General features: G+C 47.5%; 1 protein-coding gene across 1 annotated transcript in view; it reads left to right on the top strand.

Moving 5' to 3' along the window:
• LOC119439963 (phosphatidylcholine translocator ABCB4) overlaps positions 1–22235 on the top strand; it is a 148119-nt gene that overhangs the window by 41926 nt on the left and 83958 nt on the right. Inside the window, exons 9-10 of the mRNA XM_049662682.1 lie at positions 1004–1174; positions 1372–1536. Coding sequence (XP_049518639.1) covers positions 1004–1174; positions 1372–1536 — 336 coding nt within the window. The remainder of the gene's footprint in view (positions 1–1003; positions 1175–1371; positions 1537–22235) is intronic.

Below are 22235 nucleotides of genomic sequence, written 5' to 3'. Positions count from 1 at the left end.
GCAGGGGTGGCTTGTGGCATCGTGTATTTACGAGTCAAGTGAAAATTGTTATGTCGAGCCAAGTCCATTCTCATCAAAAGGGTAGGGCACCTTTACCGTCGTGAGTAGGGGTAGCGGTGTCCAGAGAAGAAAGCAGCTGCAGTGAGGATTTCCCCCGAGGCAATAAGGCATGCTATTACTTTGATGCAAAAGCATCAAATGGCCCATTGAACGAAAAAGCGGACGTCTGTCGTCTGCACAAGCAAAAAATGGAGCTTAAATTCCTATTGGATGCGACCCCACGTCATGAGCACGTCTCGACGGAGCTGAGCCACCGAAAGGGGACGACTTACAAGCAGCCATAGCGCGGCAGGTGCTACGTGAGCGGAGAGGGCATCGCCATGACGCCATGTCGCCCTCGCTCTTGCTTTCGGAAACCTGTGCCATCCGCGCCTTCCTTGCCCGCGCAAGCTCTCGTCTGCGTTCTAACTGCACCTAGATAAAGCCAAATCAAACCGAGCCAAGCCAAGCGTCTCAGCGCGCTCGCTTGCCCGCGAGTTCATAACTCGAAGGGCAGCTCAGCGGCGCTCAACTGGACATTAATGTTTTCGCATTCGCAACTCATAAGAAATGCTTAGGTGTCCTCGGATTTTAGCAAGCTACTTCCTGTGACCGTTTTAAAAAAACCATAAAACACCGTGAACGCTCACTTCTAATGCGACAAAAATACTGGTAGCATTCTTAAGCTTCAGTCCAATGTTGTTTTTTTGTTTTTTAGTAAGCAAGCGTTCTACTCAGAACTCAACTCTGTGCAGCCATTCTGACGAAATTTAGGCATGCATCCAGAGGACTTCTTGTAATATGGACCACGCGAGCATGGCTCGCGTGGTCCGCACTGGTCCAGTAGCCCGCCCTGCAACTACACGTATTTAAAAGCATAGTGAGCAAGTGACAACCAGCAGTGTCCAGTGTTACTACGCTCTATCAAGGTGATCTGTAAGAATGGCAACACGCCTGCGTGCAGAAGTACGACACGATGGTCGGCCCTCATGGACACCCTCTGAACGTGAGCCAGACGCAGCGGCTGGGTATCGCGCGCGCCCTGGTGCGCAATCCACGCATCTTCCTACTCGATGACCACCCGGCCTCACTGGACGCCGAGACGGACATGGCGCTGCAGGTGGCCCTTGACAAGGTGAGTAACCACACAACTTCGTTTCAGTGATGAGGTCATTTTATTTATGCGTATCTTTCCACCATCGTGTGATAACGCGCTTATTTGCGAATGACTTATCTGCCTCAGTGCTGTATCGTGTGAAGCTACACAGCGCTTCTCTGTGACTGGTATTTCCAATTAGCCACGGCCTTAATGAACTGAATACTCTCGACCAGGCTCGCGAAGGCCGCACGGCGCTGATCATGGCGCAGCGCCTGTCCACGATCCGCTGTGCGGACCGCGTGGTCGTGCTGCGAGCCGGCCGCGTGGTGGACATAGGCAGTCACACCGAGCTCATTAAGAAGGGTTCGGCACCGTACATCGACCTCATCACCACGCAGGTACCGTATTGCTTCGCTCTATAGCGGGCGTATAGCATTTCGGGGCTGTATGTGCCAAATATTTGGAGGGGAATCAAGTTAGCAGCGAAACACCCTAGCCGCTAAGTCACCACAGTGGTAAGTTCCCTGAAACCATTAATCTTTTCTTATCGAACAGTACCACCCAGACATTAAGTATCTCTCATGGATTGCTTTCTCGCAATAATTTTATTTCAGCGCGCTATATTAAGATCTACGAGAGGTTAAAGCCTTCTTGGACACAACGTTGTGCGTTGACGCGAGTACTTGGTAGATTTTAATGTATAGATATATATGATGTGTTCCCGCGTCTCTTTCCGACGCTGTTTTTAGAGAGCTGTTCTTAATGGCCCGTTCCTACGGCGAGCGCCGGCGGCGTAACCGAGCGAACGAGCACAACAGCGAAGGATGAGAGAGAAAAGCGTTGTTCCGACGATTACTACGAGATGGCGCCAGAGTAACGCGCGTCGTCTGTTCACTTTCTCTTTCTTCGGTGACTGCGTTTCACGGGCTAACGAATGTTAAATGTTATCCCTCGACGTACGACGCGCCTGCATGTATCAGAAGTTTCTCGAATGTTATCGAGAGTTCTATCCGTTCACTGTTGTCACGAAAGCTTTTTGTAGTCTGATTGTATGCGCGACGCAAATTGTGTAGTGCTTTCTGGAAGCCACGTGGGCACCAGCGAACACTCTGGAACCTTCAACGAGTCATGTATAAAAGCCGACGCGCTTGACCCGCAGATCAGATTTTCTACAATCACCGACTCTGCTCGCCTCTATCGTTGGGCATTGAGTGTTATATTGCAACGCTTCACACCGTCTGCAACGTGCTGCACGAGACAGGTTGTCCGCGCCAGCCAATAAATCGCTAAATGAAAACATGTATTGAGCTGCGCTCAAAGTTTGCATTCGAGAGTATCGTAATCGCCAGTGAATTTTTTTTCGTTGCTTCGGTGATAGTGACCTCAAACAAGAGTTCACATGTAGCGCTCCCACTTTCTACAGGGTGCAGTTGCTGCAGTTTACTACCTGCTCCAATCTTCAGTACAAAGATATTCACTGGCAATAAATCATTGACGCAGCAAAAAGCGACATAACATGCGTACCGTTTTGTTTAAGGCTCTCGACCTGAACAAAATTGTATGTTATAATTTACCTGAGTACCGTTCCAATATTCAAAAATGATGTATAACTGTCAGAGCACTGGTGTCGGCAAATCGCATTTTTTAGAGCGCAGCTTTTAATGGCCCGTTCCTGCAGCGAACGTAAGCAGCAGCGTAACCTAGCGAATGAGCACAACAGCGAAAGTTGAAAGAAATACGCGATTCGCGAACGGCTGAGACCAATGGGAATGGCCCCTTCAGTGACGTGTGGACGGGAAACTGGTTTCATGCTGACCCGCCCGACCGCTCGATGCGTACTCGTATCTGGTCTCAGCCGGACCGCTAGTCTAATCAATCAGACCACTCGAAAGGAACTTAACAATATTGCTTTTCTCTGGGTTGACGGAAAAGAAGCCTCAAACTGCAGCTTGACGAGGCTCCGACCCCCTACAAAGTCCAGCAGCAAGTGAACCGCGGTACACTTCTAGATGTTATGTGCATAATAAACAACAAAAACATACTTATTAAAAAAATACATACACTTTGACAAAAGATACAAATAACCTATAATTACTTAATAAGGAGCAGAATGCGTTTTAGTTTTTATTGAACGTAGAAATATTTGAAATACAAAATCAAAACGAAATACAACGCTCTGAATAAAAAGAAAAAGACATCTCGTAATATATGACGTTGAAAAGTCAGTGTCGCGTCGAGCAGGTGAAATGTAAACATAAGAGGCAACGAAACAGTTTGCCATTTGCTCTCACATGCAAATATGCAATAACTTCAGAAGTCTAAAAGAAATAAAAGATCAAGAAAAAACAAAGAGACACACAAAAATAGAAAAATTTGTGACATATAGTAAAATGTTAGTACCACAAAAACTATAAACAAGGTTCGAGAAAAAATAAGACAATCATTGACGAATAAAATGAGCTACAAATACAACTGGCAGCGTTTTGCGACTGCTGCAATAAATAAAAATCGGCAGATCCCAATACCTCTGGGAATCGATGGTATGCGAAGCAGTGTGCGGGGAGCCTACCAAGTTAACGAAATGGCCATGAGAGAACCAAGACGTAGGCGGCTCTTTCATGATCTACATGACACGGATGTCATGACATTGTCATGAGTGTTCAGAGGTATCTTTAGCTACACCTATGGGACCTTAAGGCGAAAGCCTTAGTCATGCTCATGACAATGACTTCGACCATCAACCTTTCGCCTTTCCCTTGACGTAGTACCCACGACAGAACCCATTTCAGCGTTACGCTAAGTAATTGACGTTTTTGCTGTGTCATGCTCATGACTGACTTCTACCACCACCATTTCGTGTTTCCTTCACTTAATACCCACGTCCAAACCCAATTCAGGGGCTTTTGGGCGTAATCCTTTTTTACTGAGTCATTGTCATTTTTGCTGGGTCATACTCATGACTATGACTTCTACCAGAATCCTTTAGTGCTTCCTTTACTCAGTACCTAGGTCCGAAACCATTTTAGTGGTTTTTGGGTGTTAATCTTTTTCGCTGAGTCATTGTCATTTTTGCGCAGTCATGCTCATGACTCTGACTTCTACCAGCATCCTTTAGTGTTTCCTTCATTTAGTACCCATGTCCGAACCCATTTCAGTGGTTTTTGAGTGTTGATCTATTTCGCTGGGTCATTGTCATGACCTGCATGACACACATGTCATGACATTTATATTGTCACGAGCAATGGCAAAGACAAAGACGTTGTAGTGGGGCTGGGTCAGAGGCTCTCTTGTCGGACTGAAAACCTGCTGGAACCTGTGCGCTCTGTGCAGTCTTGACTAGGCAAGCGCTAGCCGTTCACGGTTAATTAAATACTCCCCGTAACATCTTTTTGGTGGAGGTTGCGGGCTCTATTCCACCCGGCCCTGGATCTTCGGAGCGGATGCCACGTTTCTCCCGCCTCCATGGCCGAAGACAGTACGCAGTCATCGCAGCCCGCGCCTGCAGCGCTGCCGACCGTGGTCCTTGCGCAGCCCCTCGACCCCGGCACGTTTTGCGGCACGGACAACAAAGACGTCGACGATTGGCTCCTCTTGTACGAGCGCGTCAGCAAGCAACACAGGTGGGATGAGACTCTAATGCTTGCCAACGTCATTTTCTACCTACGGGGCACGGCTCGGGTGTGGTTTAACACGCACGAAGAAGAACTTACAAGTTGGGACCTATGCAAGGAGAAGATGCGTGCACTGTTTGGCCGATCGGCCGCGCGCCAAATGACAGCCCGGCACGAGCTGGCGGCCAGAGCTCAGACGTCCACGGAGTCGTACGTCGCCTACATTCAAGACGTACTAGCCTTGTGCCGTACCATTGACAAAGACATGCCAGAGACGGACAAGGTTGGCCACGTGTTGAAAGGCATAGCTGACGATGCCTTCAACATCCTCATGTGTAAGAACTGCACCACGGTTGACTCCATTATCACTGAATGCCGGCGGTTTGAACAAGCCAAAAGCAGGCGGATTACTCAGCGCTTTAACAGACTCCCGAATACAGCTGCGACATCCTCGTGCGATGATCCCGTGACGCCCCCTCCGTTCTCGCCGCCTAACAACTTGGCCAGGATTGTTCGCCAGGAGCTCGAAGCCATGGCTCCAGCCGCTTATCAGGCACCTGCTCACGACCATTTGGCGACAATCTCTCTCATTCAGGCCATCGTACGTCAGGAGGTTGCTAATATGGGCGTCGTATTTCCACAAGCGCCTAGTTACGCCCCTCCGCCCATGTGCGCGTCCGGTCCTCCCACTGAACACCACAACGCCCCAATTGTTGCTGCTGCCGCTTCCGCTCCCCGGTTCACACCCCGCTACCGCAACCCTTCTGAGTGGAGGACGCCTGACGATCGACCAATCTGTTTTTCTTGCTCTCGCGTCGGCCACATTTCACGCCACTGCCGCAATCGTCGGAATTACCGACCAAGTTTCCCCGGTGACCGCCGCCAAGATCGTGGCCCGTACAGCACATCTTTTCTTGACGACCAACTCCCGGCCCGTGATCCTCACCGTCTTTCTTCGCGCTCAGAATCGACCTACGCCGATATTGCCGCACAAGGACACTGGTCCAGCCGATCGCCGTCACCTCAGAGTCGCCAGTCGCGCTCCCCTCAACGCCGTCGCTCTCCTTCTCCGGCTTCCTCTGGACACCACCCGGGAAACTAGCCAGTGCAGCTCCGGGAGGTGAGGCTGCATTGACGACAAGGACCGCAAAACCTCTATCGACCCCTACTTCAAGACGAAATTTGCTCGGTGTTCTCGTCGACAGCGTGCCCGTTACTGCTCTCATCGATACTGGCGCCCACATATCTGTTATGAGTTCTACGCTCCGACGCCGCCTACGCAAAGTGCTGACACCTGCCGTCTCTCCTACTGTGCGAGTAGCTGACGGCACCCGAACACCTGTTCTTGGCATGTGCACTGCCCGCGTTACTGTTGCCGGCCACCACACTTCAGTTCTCTTCGCCGTTCTCGACGCTTGCCCACATGATGTCATTCTTGGCATTGACTTCTTGAGCGCCCACTCTGCCCTCATCGATTGTTCTTCTGGCATTTTGCGGCTCGAACTGCCATTGTGTCCTGATGACACCGCATCAAGTAACGCTCGCCTACGTTCCCAGGAGTTTCTACGACTACCCGCGCAGGCTGCTACCTACGTCCTTATGTCACCGTTTCCCCCAGTCCCTGATGGTGAATATGTGGTCGCTCCCCTCACAGATCTGATCCTTTCGCGCAACATCGCACTTCCCCATACCGTAGTGCTTATTGCCAACAACAAAACGTTGCTTCCAGTCCTCAACTTTTCTACTTCGGCCCATGTTCTTCCTCAAGGAATTTCACTAGCCGAACTGTCACCTCTGGAAGAATGCATTGTTTCTGCATTCGCTGCTGACGCTGAGACCGCGACGCAACCTGCCATACCGGCGCCAACCCAGGCACTTCTGGACAAAATGATATCTCCCGACCTCCTACCTTCCCAAAGTGCAGCACTCCGTGGTGTCCTATTTTCGTACCTGGACGTATTTGATGTTGCGAACAGTCCACTAGGACGTACACATGTAGTGGCCCACCGCATCGACACTGGAGACACCAGCCCCCTTCACAAGCACCCTTACCGAGTATCTCACTCTGAGCGCGAAGTCATCCAAAAGGAGGTAGAGAAAATGCTTGATAAAGATGTTATAGAGCCTTCCTCTAGCCCTTGGGCATCCCCTGTAGTGCTTGTGAAAAAGGACAACAGCTGGCGGTTCTGCGTCGATTATCGCCATCTCAATCGGGTAACGAAGAAGGATGTGTATCCTCTCCCACGAATTGATGATGCGCTCGACTGCCTCCATGGTGCCAAATATTTCTCGTCGCTAGATCTCCGCTCGGGATACTGGCAAATTGCCGTCGATGACCGCGACCGCGAGAAGACCGCATTCATCACACCCGATGGCCTCTACCAATTTAAGGTTATGCCTTTTGGGTTGTGTAATGCTCCTGCAACTTTTGAACGCATGATGGACACTCTTCTACGCGGTCTGAAATGGTCGACCTGTCTTTGTTATCTGGACGACGTCATCGTTTTCTCGCCCAGCTTTGACAGCCACCTCCCTCGACTGTCGGCCATTCTCGACATCTTTCGCCGGGCTGAGCGGGAGTGCTTAGCTCTTGTCTGGGCTGTCGCGAAATTCCGTCCGTACCTGTATGGACGGTCGTTCGTGGTCATAACAGATCATCATGCGCTCTGCTGGCTTTCAACACTCAAAGACCCCACAGGGAGGCTCGGCCGTTGGGCATTACGATTACAGGAGTACACGTTCTCGGTAGTGTACAAATCTGGCAAGTTACACAATGACGCCGATTGCCTCTCCCGCCATCCCGTTGAACCATCCGACTCCACTGAAACGGACTCCGACACCTATGTCTTGGCGATAACAGACTTCACCCATGTGGCCGACGAACAACGTCGAGATCCATCTTTGCTCTCTCTTATTGACCGTCTGCAATCCGGCACCCTCGACCCTTCCCTCAACATGTTCTTGCTTCAGGATAACGTTCTTTACCGCCGCAACATGCACCCCGACGGCGCAGAACTCCTGCTCGTTGTCCCGCATCATCTGCGCAGGGATGTCCTCATCCAGTTTCATGACGCCCCCACTTCCGGGCACTTCGGCGTCTCCAGAACTTATGATCGCATACGACGACGCTTTTTCTGGAAGGGCCTTTATCGGTCCGTTCGCCGCTACGTAACATCCTGTGACCTGTGTCAGCGTCGGAAGAAACCTGCGACTCTACCCGCTGGTCTCCTTCAGCCAATTGACGTTCCAGCCAAGCCATTTCATCGAGTGGGCCTGGACTTGCTGGGTCCCTTTCCAATTTCCACGAAAGGCAACAAATGGATTGCAGTCGCTACGGATTATACCACTCGATTTGCAATTACTCGAGCGTTGCCAACCAGCTGCGCCACAGACGTAGCCGACTTCCTACTGTACGACGTCATCCTCCAACATGGTGCTCCACGTCACCTACTCACAGATCGCGGTCGCTGCTTCCTGTCTCGTGTGGTTGACGATCTACTTCGATCATGTGCTACTCATCACAACTTCACGACCTCATATCACCCTCAAACTAATGGACTCACCGAACGCTTAAACCGTACACTGACCGACATGCTTTCCATGTACGTTTCCGATGACCACCATGATTGGGACGTTGCGCTCCCGTTTGTCACATTTGCATACAACTCATCGCGTCATGAAACTGCCGGATACTCACCCTTCTATCTTCTCTTTGGACGCCATCCCTTACTACCCTTTGACACCTTGCTCCCTTCTGATCCGGCCTCCACGTCCACGACTTCCTATGCGCAAGATGTCATCACGCGTGCGCTCGTCGCGCGCACAGTAGCCCGCGCTCGGCTCACGTCATCGCAGACCCCACAATAGGCCATCTACGATCGTCGACACCGGGATACTGATTTTCCAGCGGGCTCTCTCGTCCTTCTCTGGCTCCCATCTCGTCGCGTCGGCCTGTGTGAAAAGTTAATGTCGCGGTACGTCGGACCCTAACGCGTGCTGCGCCAGGTGACTCCTGTCACCTATGAGATATCTCCCATGGCATCCACCTCATCGACTGCCGCACCGCGAACTGACATCGTACATGTTTCCCGCCTCAAACTTTACAACTGTGATAATCCATTTTGATCACAACAAGCACCGGGACGGTGCTTCATCGGCCGGGGATAATGTCACGAGCAATGGCAAAGACAAAGACGTTGTAGTGGGGCTGGGTCAGAGGCTCTCTTGTCGGACTGAAAACCTGCTGGAACCTGTGCGCTCTGTGCAGTCTTGACTAGGCAAGCGCTAGCCGTTCACGGTTAATTAAATACTCCCCGTAACAATATCATGACCTATCACTTATGTTCGTCATACACTCCTGTCATAGTATGTCAATTTTAGTACCTACCAAGTTAACGAAACGATCATGAGAGCACAAAGACGTAGGCGGCTAGATAGATAGATAGATAGATAGATAGATAGATAGATAGATAGATAGATAGATAGATAGAAGAAGAAAGAAAGATAGAAAGATAGATAGATCATCATCATCATCGTCAGCCTATATTTATGTCCACTGCAGGACGAAGGCCTCCCCCTGCGGTCTCCAATTACCCCTGTCTTTGGCTAGCTGATTCCAACTTGCGCCTGCAAAATTTCCTAACTTATCACCCCATCTTATTTTGCCGTCCTCGACTGCGCTTCCCTTCTCTGGCATCCATTCTGTAACTCTAATGGTCCACCGGTTATCCATCCTAAGCATTACATGGCCTGCCCAGCTCCACTTTTTCTGCTTAATGTCAACTAGAATATCGGCTACCACTGTTGGTTCTCTGATCCACACCGCTCTCTTCCTACCTCATAACGTTAGGCCTAACATTTTTCGTTCCATCGCTCTTTGCGTGGTCCTTAACCACACAAACCGATCAACTACAGTGGTAATCTCCCAGTCAAGATTTTGTCATGCCTGCCGCATGCACTCCAGCCCAATGTTATTCTTCTACAAATTTCTTTCTCATCATCAGGGTCCCCTGTGAGTAATTGGCCTAGATAAACGTGCTCCTCTACAGACTCTAGAGGCTGACTGGCAATCTCGAATTCTTGTTTCCTTGCCAGGCTATTGAACATTATCTTTGTCTTCTGCATATTAATCTTTTACCCCACTCTTACACTTTCTCGGTTAAGGTCCTGAATCATTTGCTGTATTTCGTCGCCATTGTTGCTGAATAGGACAATGTCATCTGCAAACCGAAGGTTGCTGAGATATTCGCCGTTGATCCTCACTCCTAAGCTTTCCCAGTCTGAGAGCTTGAATAATTTTTCTATGCATGCAGTGAATAGCATTGGAGAGATCGTGTCTCCTTGCCTGACCCCTTTCTTGATAGGTAACTTTCTTTTTTTGTGGAGAACCAAGGCTGCTGTGAAATCCTTGTAGATATTTGCCAATATATTCACGTATGCATCCTCCACTCCTTCGTTACGTAATGCCTCTATGACTGCTGGTATCTCTACTGAATCAAATGCTTTTTCGTAATCTATGAAAACCATATACAGAGGTTGATGGTACTCCGCATATTTCTGTCTTACCTGGTTGATGACATGGCTATGATCTATCATAGGATATCCCTTCCTAAAGCCAGCCTGTTCTCTTGGTTGGCTGCAGTCAAGTGTTGCCCTGATTCTATTTGAAATTACCTTGGTGAATATTTTATACAAAACTGAGAGCAAGCTAATGGGTCTACAATTCAATTCTTTAACGCCTTCCTTCTTGTGGATGAGTATAATGTTGGCGTTCTTCCAGCTTTCTGGTACGCTTGAAGTTGTAAGGCATTGCGTATAAAGGGCCGCAAGCTTTTCAAGTGCGATATCTCCTCCATCCTTGATTAAATCGACTGTTATTCCACTTCTCCAGCAGCTTTCCCCTGGTCATGTCTTTCAAGGCCCTTCCAACTTCAACGCTAGTTATAGAACGGGCCTCTGTATCCTGTTCTTCAGTGCTTCGAATGAAAGTAGCTTGACTGCTCTGGGCACTGTACAGCTCAGTATAGAATTCTTCCGCTGCTTTTACTATGTCATTGAAATTCGTGGTGGTATTGCCCCACTTATCTTTCAGCGCATACATTTTGCCTTGTCCTATGCCAAGTTTTCTTCTCACTGATTTCATGCTAGCTGCGTCCATATTTTACTGCTTCCTCAATATTTTCCATGTTATAATTTCGCATATACCTTACTTTCTTCTTGTTGATCAGTTTCGACAGTTCAGCGAATTCTATCTGGTCTCTTGAATTGGACACTTTCGTGTTTTGCCGTTTCTTTATTAGGTCCTTTGTTCCTTGGGAGAGCTTACCTACTGGTTGCCTTGGTGCCTTACCTCCCACTTCAATTCCTGCTTCTGAGATCAACATAGTTACGGTTTCCTTCATTACCTCTATGTTGTCATCATTTTCCTGTTCTAAAGCTGCATATTTGTTTGCGAACAACAGCCTGAATTGGTCTGCGTTTACCCTTACTGCGACTAGGTTGGCCTGTTTCTTCTTGACTAACTTTATTCTTTCTCTCTTCAAATTGAGAGAAACCCTACACCTACTAACCTATGGTCCCTGCACTTTACCCTACCTAACACTTCTACATACTGCCGTATGCTTGGATCGGCGGAGAGTATCAAATCAGTTTCATTCCTTGTTTTTCCATTGGGGCTTTTCCAGGTCCACTTCCTGTTGCTGCGTTTCCTGAAGAGGGTATTCATTATTCGGAGCTTATTCCTTTTCATGAATTCTACCAACATCTCTCCTCTCGTGTTCCTAGAATCGATGCCGTAGTTGCCAATTGCTTGCGCGCCAGCCTGCTTTTTCCCCACTTTTGCATTGAATTCGCGCATGACTACAGTACACCGAGTTTGCACCTTTCTCATTGCTAATTCAACATCTTCATAGAGCTGTTCTATTTCTTCATCATCGTGACTAGAGGTTGGGGTGTAGGCTTGTACAACCTTCATTCTATACCTCCTATTCAGCTTTATTACGACAACTATTACCCTCTCATTAATGCTGTAGAATTCATCAATGTTGCCCGCTATTTTCTTATGGACTAGAAATTCTACTCCGAATTCTCTCCTGTCTGGAAGACCTCTGTGGCAGAGTACGTGGCCGTCAGTCATCACTGTATAAGCCTCACCAGTTCTTCTCACCTCACTAAGGCCAATAATATCCCAGGCAACACCTGATAATTCTTCAAATCGCCCAGCTAAGTTAGACTCACTCGATAAGGTGCGCATGTTGAATGTTACCAGCTTCAGTTTCCATTGGCGGCCTGTCTGGACCGAGAGATTCTTAGCACCCTCTGCCACGTAGCAGGTCTGACCGCCGCCTTGGTCAGGTGCTCCGCAGCCGCTGGGGACTGAGGGCCATGGGTAAATTGGAGGAGTCATTTGGGAGGTAGTGGCCCAGTACTACACCAGGGAGGGCAATTCCTGTTTTGGTGAGGGAGTGACTTTGCTGAAGCTTCCTAATTTGGTTGCACCTTGACTAGTAAAGCCCCACTAGCTCTGGGCGATTTTTTTTGCCGGTGTCAGGCGCCACTCCATGCCTGAAAATGTAGTGGACTGGAAAAATGTTTATGTTAATTCAACAACTGTGTTTAGTGTGGAAAAATTTAGCCTGTGTTTTCTTTGTGTTGATTGTCAAGCAATTTCTTCTTGACCAAATTTTACATCTGCAAGCGCATCATTTGCTAAAGAAACCAGCATATCTGGCTTTATACCCCTAAAACAAGTGCTGTATCATCGGCATAGCCAACCTATTTACAGTTTGTCACAGAGAAAATTATGTCATTTATGTAGACACTGAATAAAAGCGGTCCCAGTATGCTACCTTGAGGGACTCCAGTGTTAATGTTTTTAGAATGTGAATTGAAATTACAATTTGAGACAAACTGACTTCGATGTAGATATGAAGGCAAAAGGTCTTTCGACTTCCCACGCGCGTCATACTGTTGCACTTTCTACAATAATAGATTATGTTGCACGCAATGAAAAGCTTTCGAGAAGTCAATATATACACCTACGACAAGGTTTCAAAGGCATCAATTATTATTTTGTTTTAGAAAGAAGGGCTTGTTCTGTATATCTGCGTCTTAAAAACCGTATTGGACTATGGGAATTAGAGAGTGTTTATTTAAAAAGCCAACAAGTCGCACGTGCATAATCTTTTCCAATCATTTCCGTAATACTGGTAGTATAGATATCGGCTTAATGTTTCCTAGATGATCTTTATCAACCTTGTGAATTGTAATTACCCTCGCCGTTTGCATCTTTTGCAGAAAGCAGCTAGTTTCGAGCGCTAAGTTTACATTTGCGTCAGGACAGAAGCAATGTCTATGATATATTTTATAGGGCCAATTCGCATGTCATTTGCGTAGAGTGTTCTTGAATTTTTTTAAGCTGTTGAATATCTCGACAACTTCAATCTCTGTTGTCGGGAAGAATATCATACTAGAAGAGAATGTACTGGTTCCCCTAATAGGATGCGGATTTACGTTTGAAGCATTTGACTGGCCTACCGCAACAAAATGCTCATTTAGTGCATCTGATAAATCTGTTCCGCCTTTTAGTTGACCTATTATGCACAGACTTGAAATTGCACAATAAGCTTTAGGAATACTTATGGTTATTAGACGTTTCCACAGCAGCTCAGTATTGTTGGTGGCGGTAGAGAAATAAGTAGTAAAGTACGCTTCCATTGTGCTTTAAAGTGTGACAATCAAGCGACTTCGAAACGATTTAAAAGTTTCCCACTAGCTAGGGTTTCTGTTCTCAATAAAATCCAAGTAAAGGCGGTTTTTAAGTTTGATTTGGCTGCTAAGGTGACTGGTTAGCCATGGCTTTTGTGACTTCTTCCTTCTACAGTGCACAACATACAAGGAAATGTTATTGTACAGTGTTAATAGTTCAGTAATAAAAGACTTGTACATGCAATTGGAGTCATATTTTGCAAGAACATGGCTGCAATCATGAGCTTTGACATCATTACGAAAAGCCTCTAAGGAAGCACTATTTATATCTTGGAAACGCCGCGATGGCTCAAAAGGTTGCCTGGTTGGCGCTTCATTTTCGATGAAAGCAAAAATGGGAAGGTGGTCACTCATACTGCTTGCAATCGAACCACTACAGATAACCTTTTTTTTCCAGTGTTCGTGATAAGATCAGTAAGGGTACTTGATAAATGTGTAATGCGAGTAGAATTCTGAATAGTGTTTACAAAATCATTTGACCGTACTAAACATGACAAGTCATTCTGTGCGCTTGAAATATTTAGCATGTCAATGTTAAGGTCACCAGCAAGGAACGCGATGTACTTAATTACCCGAATGAAGTAATAAAAACATTAAAAAGCTTGAATATCGGCATCGGGCGCACGGTAGACAAAAGAAAAAAATGTTGGACCGACTAAGCACACTCAAAACTTCGAAGTCAGCATTTAAAACAACGCAACCTTCTTCATCAATGCTCCATTTAGTCCAGTCTTCGTTAACCACAGTACGCCACCTCCCTTGCGTTTGAAGCGGTTTAATACAAAGCGGAACGAAATTTTTTGTGTACCAAGTTTCAGATACCATAATAACATCAAACAAAACGCTCCATGCTAGCAATAAGCAATACAAACTCTTCGTCCTTGGAGTCTAAAGATTGCCATTTTAAGGAAGAAAAGACAGTTGGCAATTTATCGGCTAGGTATTTTAGAGAAGATGGTTTTACGGATATGACGGTAATAATGGATAAGCAAAACAAGATAGAAAAAATACACCTAAGTACAGTTATTGTATCTACGACGCGTCAACTGACAGCGTCGTCTTTTCCAAGTCGTTTAAGGAACCGAGACCCAGAGTGGGCAAGCTTTCTTCCCGGCGTGCAAAAATTTTTCCCGTTCTTTGTCCAGACGTATCGCCAACCTGCCTCCCTTTTCCTAGCCACAGCAACCCCAAGCAGCTGCTTATTCTGATGCGTCAGGTGCTCATTCACAAACACAGGCTTTGTAGAGTTGTGGCCAAGCGTTGAACCCGTTAGAGGTATCTTCCTAGCCTTGGAAAAAAAACTTCGCTTTTCTCGACGGACAAGACACACTATTATGTTTGGCTCGCTTTGTTTCATTCTGTAGACGTGGTGACTGAGATCGATATCGTCTTTGGATGCCGGTTCGCTAACGACTTCGCCCAGTTTTAAGACCACATCGTTTACATCTGGTTCGACGGTAACGCCCCTGATTTCTACATTATTTGAGCGAGAATACTGCTCCAATTCATCAACTCGCTGTGCCAACTTCATGTTTTCTTCCCTTAGTGTTTGGTTGCATAGTTTAAGCTCCTTGATTGCGTTAATTAGCTATTTTATGTCTTTGTTCACCTTAGTCACCTCGTCGCAAGAATCACTGCAGTACTGGATACTCTTCTTCAAGTCCAAAACTCTGAAAGCACTTCCTTTTTAAAGTTATCGGTTTCGTGTTGCACTGCCGTACAATCAATACATTTGTCATCAGTGTCCTCTTTGCCGGTCTTGCGCGCGTTGAGGCCGGATATTTCAATAATGCTTTAGATCAACAAGGGCAGTGATTGCAAAATGGAAGAGCAAACGCAAGCGACATGAGAAAGTTTGCTCGGCAGCAGTGCAAAAAACAAATATGTACTATATACTAGTAGCACAAAACATCTTGTGCTTACCTGCGAGTTGCAATCATCCAGATTAGTGCAAGCACCGTTTTAGCACTGCTGTAGTACTAACGTCTGCTCGCGTCAGCTCTTGCTCACACTTGAGTGGCTTGTTTGGTTTGGTCTCGCTCGCGCTTGTTTCGATTTTGATGGTTTGCGATTGTTTTGTAATCTGATTGTATGCGCGACGCGGATTGTGTAGTACTTTCTGGAAGCCAAGCGGCACCAGCGATTACGCTGGAACCTTCGATGAGTCATGTATAAAAGCCAACGCGCTTGACCAGCACATCAGATTTTCGACGATTGCCGACTCTGATACTTGTATCTATCAAGTTCTTTGCCTCAATACATCGTGAAATGAAAACACGTATAGAGGCGCTCAAATTTCGCATTAGGGAGTATCGTAATCGTAGGTGATTTTTTTTTATTTCATATGAAATTAAGGAAGCCTACCGAACAAACGTGTTGAAATTGAAGCCTACTTAGTTTGATTGGTTTTCATTTTAAGCACTCTCGGTAACGCGGCACATCGTACGTAGATGGGCTCAATCTTTCTGATTATTGGCATGTTTCTGTTAATCGCCCTGTACGACGTGGTAGTGGTTTGTCTGTTTATGTGAGGCAACGGCCACAATTTTGAACGGCTTGATTTCACTTGCGTGGGCTAAGATTTCGAAACCGTTGCTGTTTTCCGTCGAAACTTCCCATTGTTGCAATTTATCGTCGGTCTCAAGGTGTACTTTGTAACTTCGATAACCTATTATTTTTCGAAGATAGCAAAAAATGGCATACATTTATCGCGGTTAACCTTGACGCTGATTTAAGTTGCAGTGGCCAAGCAAAGTTGCAATTATTTAAAGTTGCACTTGCCCACCATTGCGATAATCTAGTAAATGAAGCCATTAGGGTAAATGTGTGTACTAATTTATTAATTTATGCTTTACTAATCTGCCTAAGTCCGCCAGCTTTTCTGCTGTACTGGGCTCAGGCATTTGTGATCATGTATTATTCTTCACTATATATTCTATGAGAATCCTTGCGCTGGCACAAAATACAGGAGGAGGTCTATCAACTAGAGAATCATGGTCAGTTTCAGTATTTAATCGACAGCTAAAACTGGGCAGATGTCTGGCGAACGCGATCTTCCTAGGTGCTATCACGATTTTATATGTGCACTGTGCGCTGCAATACTACTTTAGTACTGCATCTCCCACCAGCAAGTAAGCGCGGAAAAGTCAGAAATCAATGGATCACTAAAGGCCTTTGTTAACCCTATCAAGCAGAAAGAAAAGTTATTCAGCCGATGACACTGAAGTTTTAAAAGCATTCAAGAATTTAGAAACATCGTCAACTTATATTCAATTAGAAAGCGATATTTGCCTTTATGAGCGCACATTTGAAAGGTGCGGGGAAAACAGCCAAAAAAAAACAAGATTTTGTGAATAACACATGGCTGATGTGCCATGTGAATAAAATTGATTGGACAAAATATTATAATTTATTCTTAGCCAGTTTGTTTATTGATTATTTTATAAACATTCATTCTACGCAATCCCCATCTCTCACACAAGCCGGGCAGTTTTTTATATTGTTACGGGTAAAGAGAGGTTTAAATTATATTTACAGAATATTTACAGTCAGCCGCACGGTAAGCTCATAGAGTGCAGTAGCTTGTTCGGGGCCCCAGACAAAAAACCGCGTCTTTCTTGAGAAGTTTTGTGAGAGGACGTGCAACGTTAGCGAAATTGCGTACCAACCAGCGGAAGTATGAGCAGAGGCCCACAAAGCTTCGAACATCGTTGGCACAAGTCGGCACGGGAAAATTCTTGACGGCGCGAACTTTCTCTGGATCGGGGCGGACGCCGGAAAAATCGACGAAGTGTCCGAGCACAGTTAGTTGCCGGCGGCCGAAGTGGCATTTTGGTGAATTAAGGTGAAGCCCAGCCTTGCGGCAAACAGAAAGATACACGTTTAAAGACGCTCGAGGTGCGTGGCAAAAGTTGGGGAAAAGACAATAACGTCATCGACGTAGCACAGGCAGATTGACCACTTAAAACCGTGAAGGAGAGCGTCCATCATATATACGTTCAAATGTAGCCGGGGCATTACATAACCCGAACGGCATCACGTTAAACTTAAGAGGTCATCAGGTGTAATAAAGCGGTATTTTCACGGTTTATGTCGTCAACTGCAATCTGCCAGTACCCGGAGCGAAGGTCTATCGAAGAAAAATATTTTGCACCATGTAAACAATCGAGGGCGTCATCTATCCGCTGTAGGGGATACACGTCTTTTTTTGTTACTTTGTTTAGATGGCGATAGTCGACGCGCCAACTGTCATCCTTCTTTCTCACAAGCACGACCGGAGAAGCCCAATGGCTACAATAAGGCTCAATGATACCGCGGGCAAGCATCTTGTCGATTTCCTTCTGTATTACTTGGCGCTTAGTAGGGGAGACGCGGTAGGGCCATCGCTGGATCGGGCTGGCGTCGCCGGTGTGTATCCGATGTTTCACAACGTACGTTTGACCCAGTGGCCGCTCATCGAGATCGAAAATGTCGTGGTACGAGGCGATAAGGCATCGAAGTGCGTCCGCATTGTGGGCCGGAAAGTCAGGCGTGATCATTGTCGCGAAAGGTTCTAAAACTCGGGTTGCAGGCCGCGAACCAGCAGAGGTAGACGACGCAGTATCACCTGATAAGGCAGAAATAAGGAAGTCGGAAGCCGGGGCCAAGGTTGCAAGAGATATGCCCTGAGGTAGCACTTGAGGACAGAGGCCAAAATTCCCTACAGGAAAACAGGTGGCATTGTCTTTTATGCGGACAACCGTGTGGGGAAATGCGACGTTCTGCGACAGGAGGGCGGTGGCTTTGGGCGACACGACGTAATCGCCGTCGGCGACAAGTGGATCGGGTGAAACGGCAATATAGGTCACGGCTCGGCGAGGTAGGCGAACGTAATCGGTAGAACATAGTGGACTGGGCGTAGGATCAGGAGGGTAAACGGCATACGGTAAGGCGAGTTGGACAACACCCGCAGAGCCGTCAGTAATGGCCGAATGCCCGACAGAAAATCAAGGCATACGATGATGTCGTGTGGGCACTGCTCCAAGACATAAAACAAAACAGACGTATGGTGTCCGGCTACAGTGACACGGGCGGCACACATCCCAGTGACAGCTGGAGTTCCACCGTCGGCTACGTGGACGACGGCGAGCGGGGCAAGAGTTAGGACTTTCTTTAGGCGCGTACGGAGGTTCGAGTTCATCACCGCTATGTGTGCTCCTGTCAATAAGTGCTGTTACATGTATACCGTCCACGTTCACGTTCATGAGGTTGTGATGGCCAGACAGTGTAAGCAGAGGAATTTCGGGTCCGGTCGTCATGGCTGGCTCACCTTTAGGAGCTGCGCCGTTAGTTTTCTGAGGAGCGGCGGGAGTAAGAAGGAGACGGAGAGCGACGAGGCAGAGGCGAGCGGGAAAGACGTGGGCGTGGCGAATGGGAACGGGTTGGTCGTGCGGGCAGAGATGTTGGTGCGTTGTCTTTTTCAATGTGTGTCAGCGGGCGGGGACTACCAGGCGGGCGCCGGGTATTTCGATAGCTCGACCAAGGCTGCGAGTTCCAAGAATGCGACAGTGGCGAGAAATATGTCCGACGCGTCCACAGCATCAGCAGCAGATAGGCCTGTCATCAGAGGTGCGCCATTCCTCCGGGTTTCGATAAGGAGGACGAGCGTACGAACTTCGTGGTAGATTGTGTACGCCGGGTGAACGGTAGTAGGGTCTGGGGACTGGGCTAAGTGAGTGGAATCCGACATTGGCCAACTGTTGGCGTACAACGGTCTGAATGAGGGATATTGTTGCGTGGGAATCGTCTGGAGCGCGGATCGGGGAAGAAACTGGTGATGCAGCTTCAATCTCCCAGGGGACGATGCGCACAATACTGTCAGATGCAGCCGACGCGGGTCGCAGACGGAGGTCCTCGCAGGTAGATGTAGCAGCCGTATTAGGGAGGCGAGAAACGTTGTGAGCAATACGACGGCTTTTGGCGTCTTCGAAGCGGCGGCATTTATCAATGATGTCCTGCACTGTCGAAGAATTCTTGAAAAACAAGAGACTAAACGCGTCGTCCACGATGCCTTTGAGGATGTGTCCGACCTTTTCCGCTTCCGGTATCTTCTCGTCAACCTTGCGACAAAGCGCAAGCACATCCTGAATACAAGTCACACAGGACTCCGTGGAAGTCTGAGCTCGGCAAGCAAGGTCTTTCTGCGCGGCATGCCGGCGGCCAACAGGCTTGCCAAACAAACCAGTGAGCTTTCGTTTGCACAAGTCCCAGCTGGTGAGCTCCTCTTCGTGGGTCTCAAACCAAACGCGTGCCGTTCCCGCGAGGTAAAAGAGCAAGTTAGCGAGCATGATGGTCTGGTCCCAGTGATTGCTCGCGCTCACCCGTTCATATAGAGCTGAAGCCAATCTTCGACGTTGGTGTTATCCGTTCCGGAAAAGGTGCCAGGGTCGCGCGGTTGTGCCAGGATGGCGGTGGGCGCAGATGGCGACGAACCCGAAGCATTCTCGCCTTTAGCTGGCATTGTTAATGCAGCCAAGAAGCTCCCGCTGCGTAAATCCGTTGTGCGTTTGGGATACCCCGCACCTTCTACCAAAATGTTACGGGGCAAGAGAGGTTTAAATTATATTTACAGAATATTTACAAAGCGCCCACTGACATGCGAGGCATACAAGATACAAAACCAGTCCACGCGACATCAAAGAGCGTCGTCGTCTTCTGTATTGTCCTCAGCGTTGTCTCGATCATTGCTTGGTAACAATATTGGGGGCGAGGAGTTACGGAGTCGCCATATGTCGGAAGCGCCTCGCTTGCGTAGTATGAGGGATAACGCGGCACTCTCCTCGTATTTTTGGCTGTCGGCACTCAATAAGAAAACCACGCGGGAGCCCTCCTGGCCATTTCTGTAAGTACTCTCCAAACGAGGGAAGTTTATTACTGTCAAAATAATAATCTTGGGCAAACATAAAGCGCACAATAGTTTACAGGCCGTATCTGTTTACCGTTTATCTGTTTATCTGTTTACCGCCCCCCCCCCCCCCCGAACCAGCTTCTTGCGTGAACGGTAGGCAGTCGCTGGGAGCTATGTGAAATGTGTTTTTGTAGAGTGCTGTCCATATACCCAAATGGACCATTACAGTAAGAAGCATTAATGCAGCGATCGCACGGAGTCGCAGCGACCGATTGCATGTCCGCGCACAATGTTTCTCTTTCGCTGCGAGCGCGTTTTCGCACCGTGCCGTGAACTATAGGCCACAGCGTATGAACATTTGACTGTACACCAGCAACCATGTTTGCGTGGACACTAGCAGAGCTGTTGAAAAAATAATTTCGTTATAACTAGGGATTTCGACGCTATACGGCGACTCGTAATGTGCCATCGCGGCGATTCATTATTTTTTTCTTCTACATTCTTGGACGTCTCATTATCGCTATTTCTCAAGTTGCGTCGCACTGTTTATCAGTCTTCTCAGCGAGGAATTTCCCGCTGCTTGTTTTTGTGAATTCAATACATTTAATGTTTGCAAACATGACCATATGTCATGCTTCTTTTTTTTAATGAGCTTCTTACCGTTCCCTTTCCATTCTGGTGAATATGCCAGTATCTACTATCAACAAGTTCATAGACCAAATCTTCATGACATTAACTGTGCAGCGCGCGCGAGCGAGCTTCTCAATGCGCTCTTTCTGCTACTCACCGAACATCGCAGCCCCAACGCCGTAGCAGAAATCTCCTCGCGGAAGTGCTTGCTACACACCCGAGTTGTAGCCGATGGCTGCTTGCCGCTTCTAAGTTTCGCAATCCAAGCTACACGCAGCTTCTTGGCCTTCAGGTACGTGTGAAGGCTGACAGCGGGCTCCGTTGCGTGTACGCATCCGGCACTGCGGTACCGAGAAATAGCATACCATGTCGGACGCCCTCAAAGGCAGCCACTACCTATTATAATGCTTTCAAGTGCTGTCAAGCAGGCACCCGAAGCGGGAAAACATTCCCACTTAATCAGAGCCGTAGCTCAGGTGGGACTAAACTTTCGTTGTCAGCTCACATCGGCGCTTCCGAAGCAGACGACGCGGCCGCGGTGCCCACGTTATCCCTCATACCACGTCACGCAGACGGTGGCTCCATCTTCTCCAGTGGAGAAGCTCACCCCCAATACATAAATCATGCTGTCCAGAATACTTTTTTTCTCGCGTCTACGTATAGGGAGGAAATTATGTGTATCTTGAATTCGAAGAATTCAAGAAATTCAAGATCGAAATAATTTTGAATTCTGTTGAATCTTGAATTCGAAAAATTAGATACTCGTATCAACATATTAAAAATATCTGTTAAAATGATGCAATTACAGATGCAACAGCCTTGACTACACCAACCTCCGACTTCAAGTCGGAGGCTGGTGGAGGCTATCTTGAATTTGAATTCAACATTATTCAAAATTGCGCACATGTGTGTCAGTCTTTTTTTTTTCGTCCTTTGTAAAAATGTACAGCGCAGTCAAAAGAAGGATGCCATACCTACTAGCCCCAGTTGAAGCCTTATTTACTTACATGGTATTGAATCTGATAAATGCATCAAAATATATGGCGTCCCACAAGCTTCAGTGTTGGGCCTCCTGTTTACACTGAACATTAAAGAACAGCTGAACTTTTAAGCGAAGCTTTATATGCTCTCAAGTGTCGGCGGTGGTGGTGGTCGGGGTGGTGGTCGGTGTGGTGGTCGGGGTGGGGTGTCGCGCTGAAAAGTG

Source organism: Dermacentor silvarum, chromosome 2 (assembly GCF_013339745.2).
Source record: "Dermacentor silvarum isolate Dsil-2018 chromosome 2, BIME_Dsil_1.4, whole genome shotgun sequence".
Lineage (NCBI taxonomy): Eukaryota > Metazoa > Arthropoda > Arachnida > Ixodida > Ixodidae > Dermacentor > Dermacentor silvarum.
Note: the sequence above shows the minus strand (reverse complement) of the source record. Positions and strands in the feature narration are given on the sequence as shown.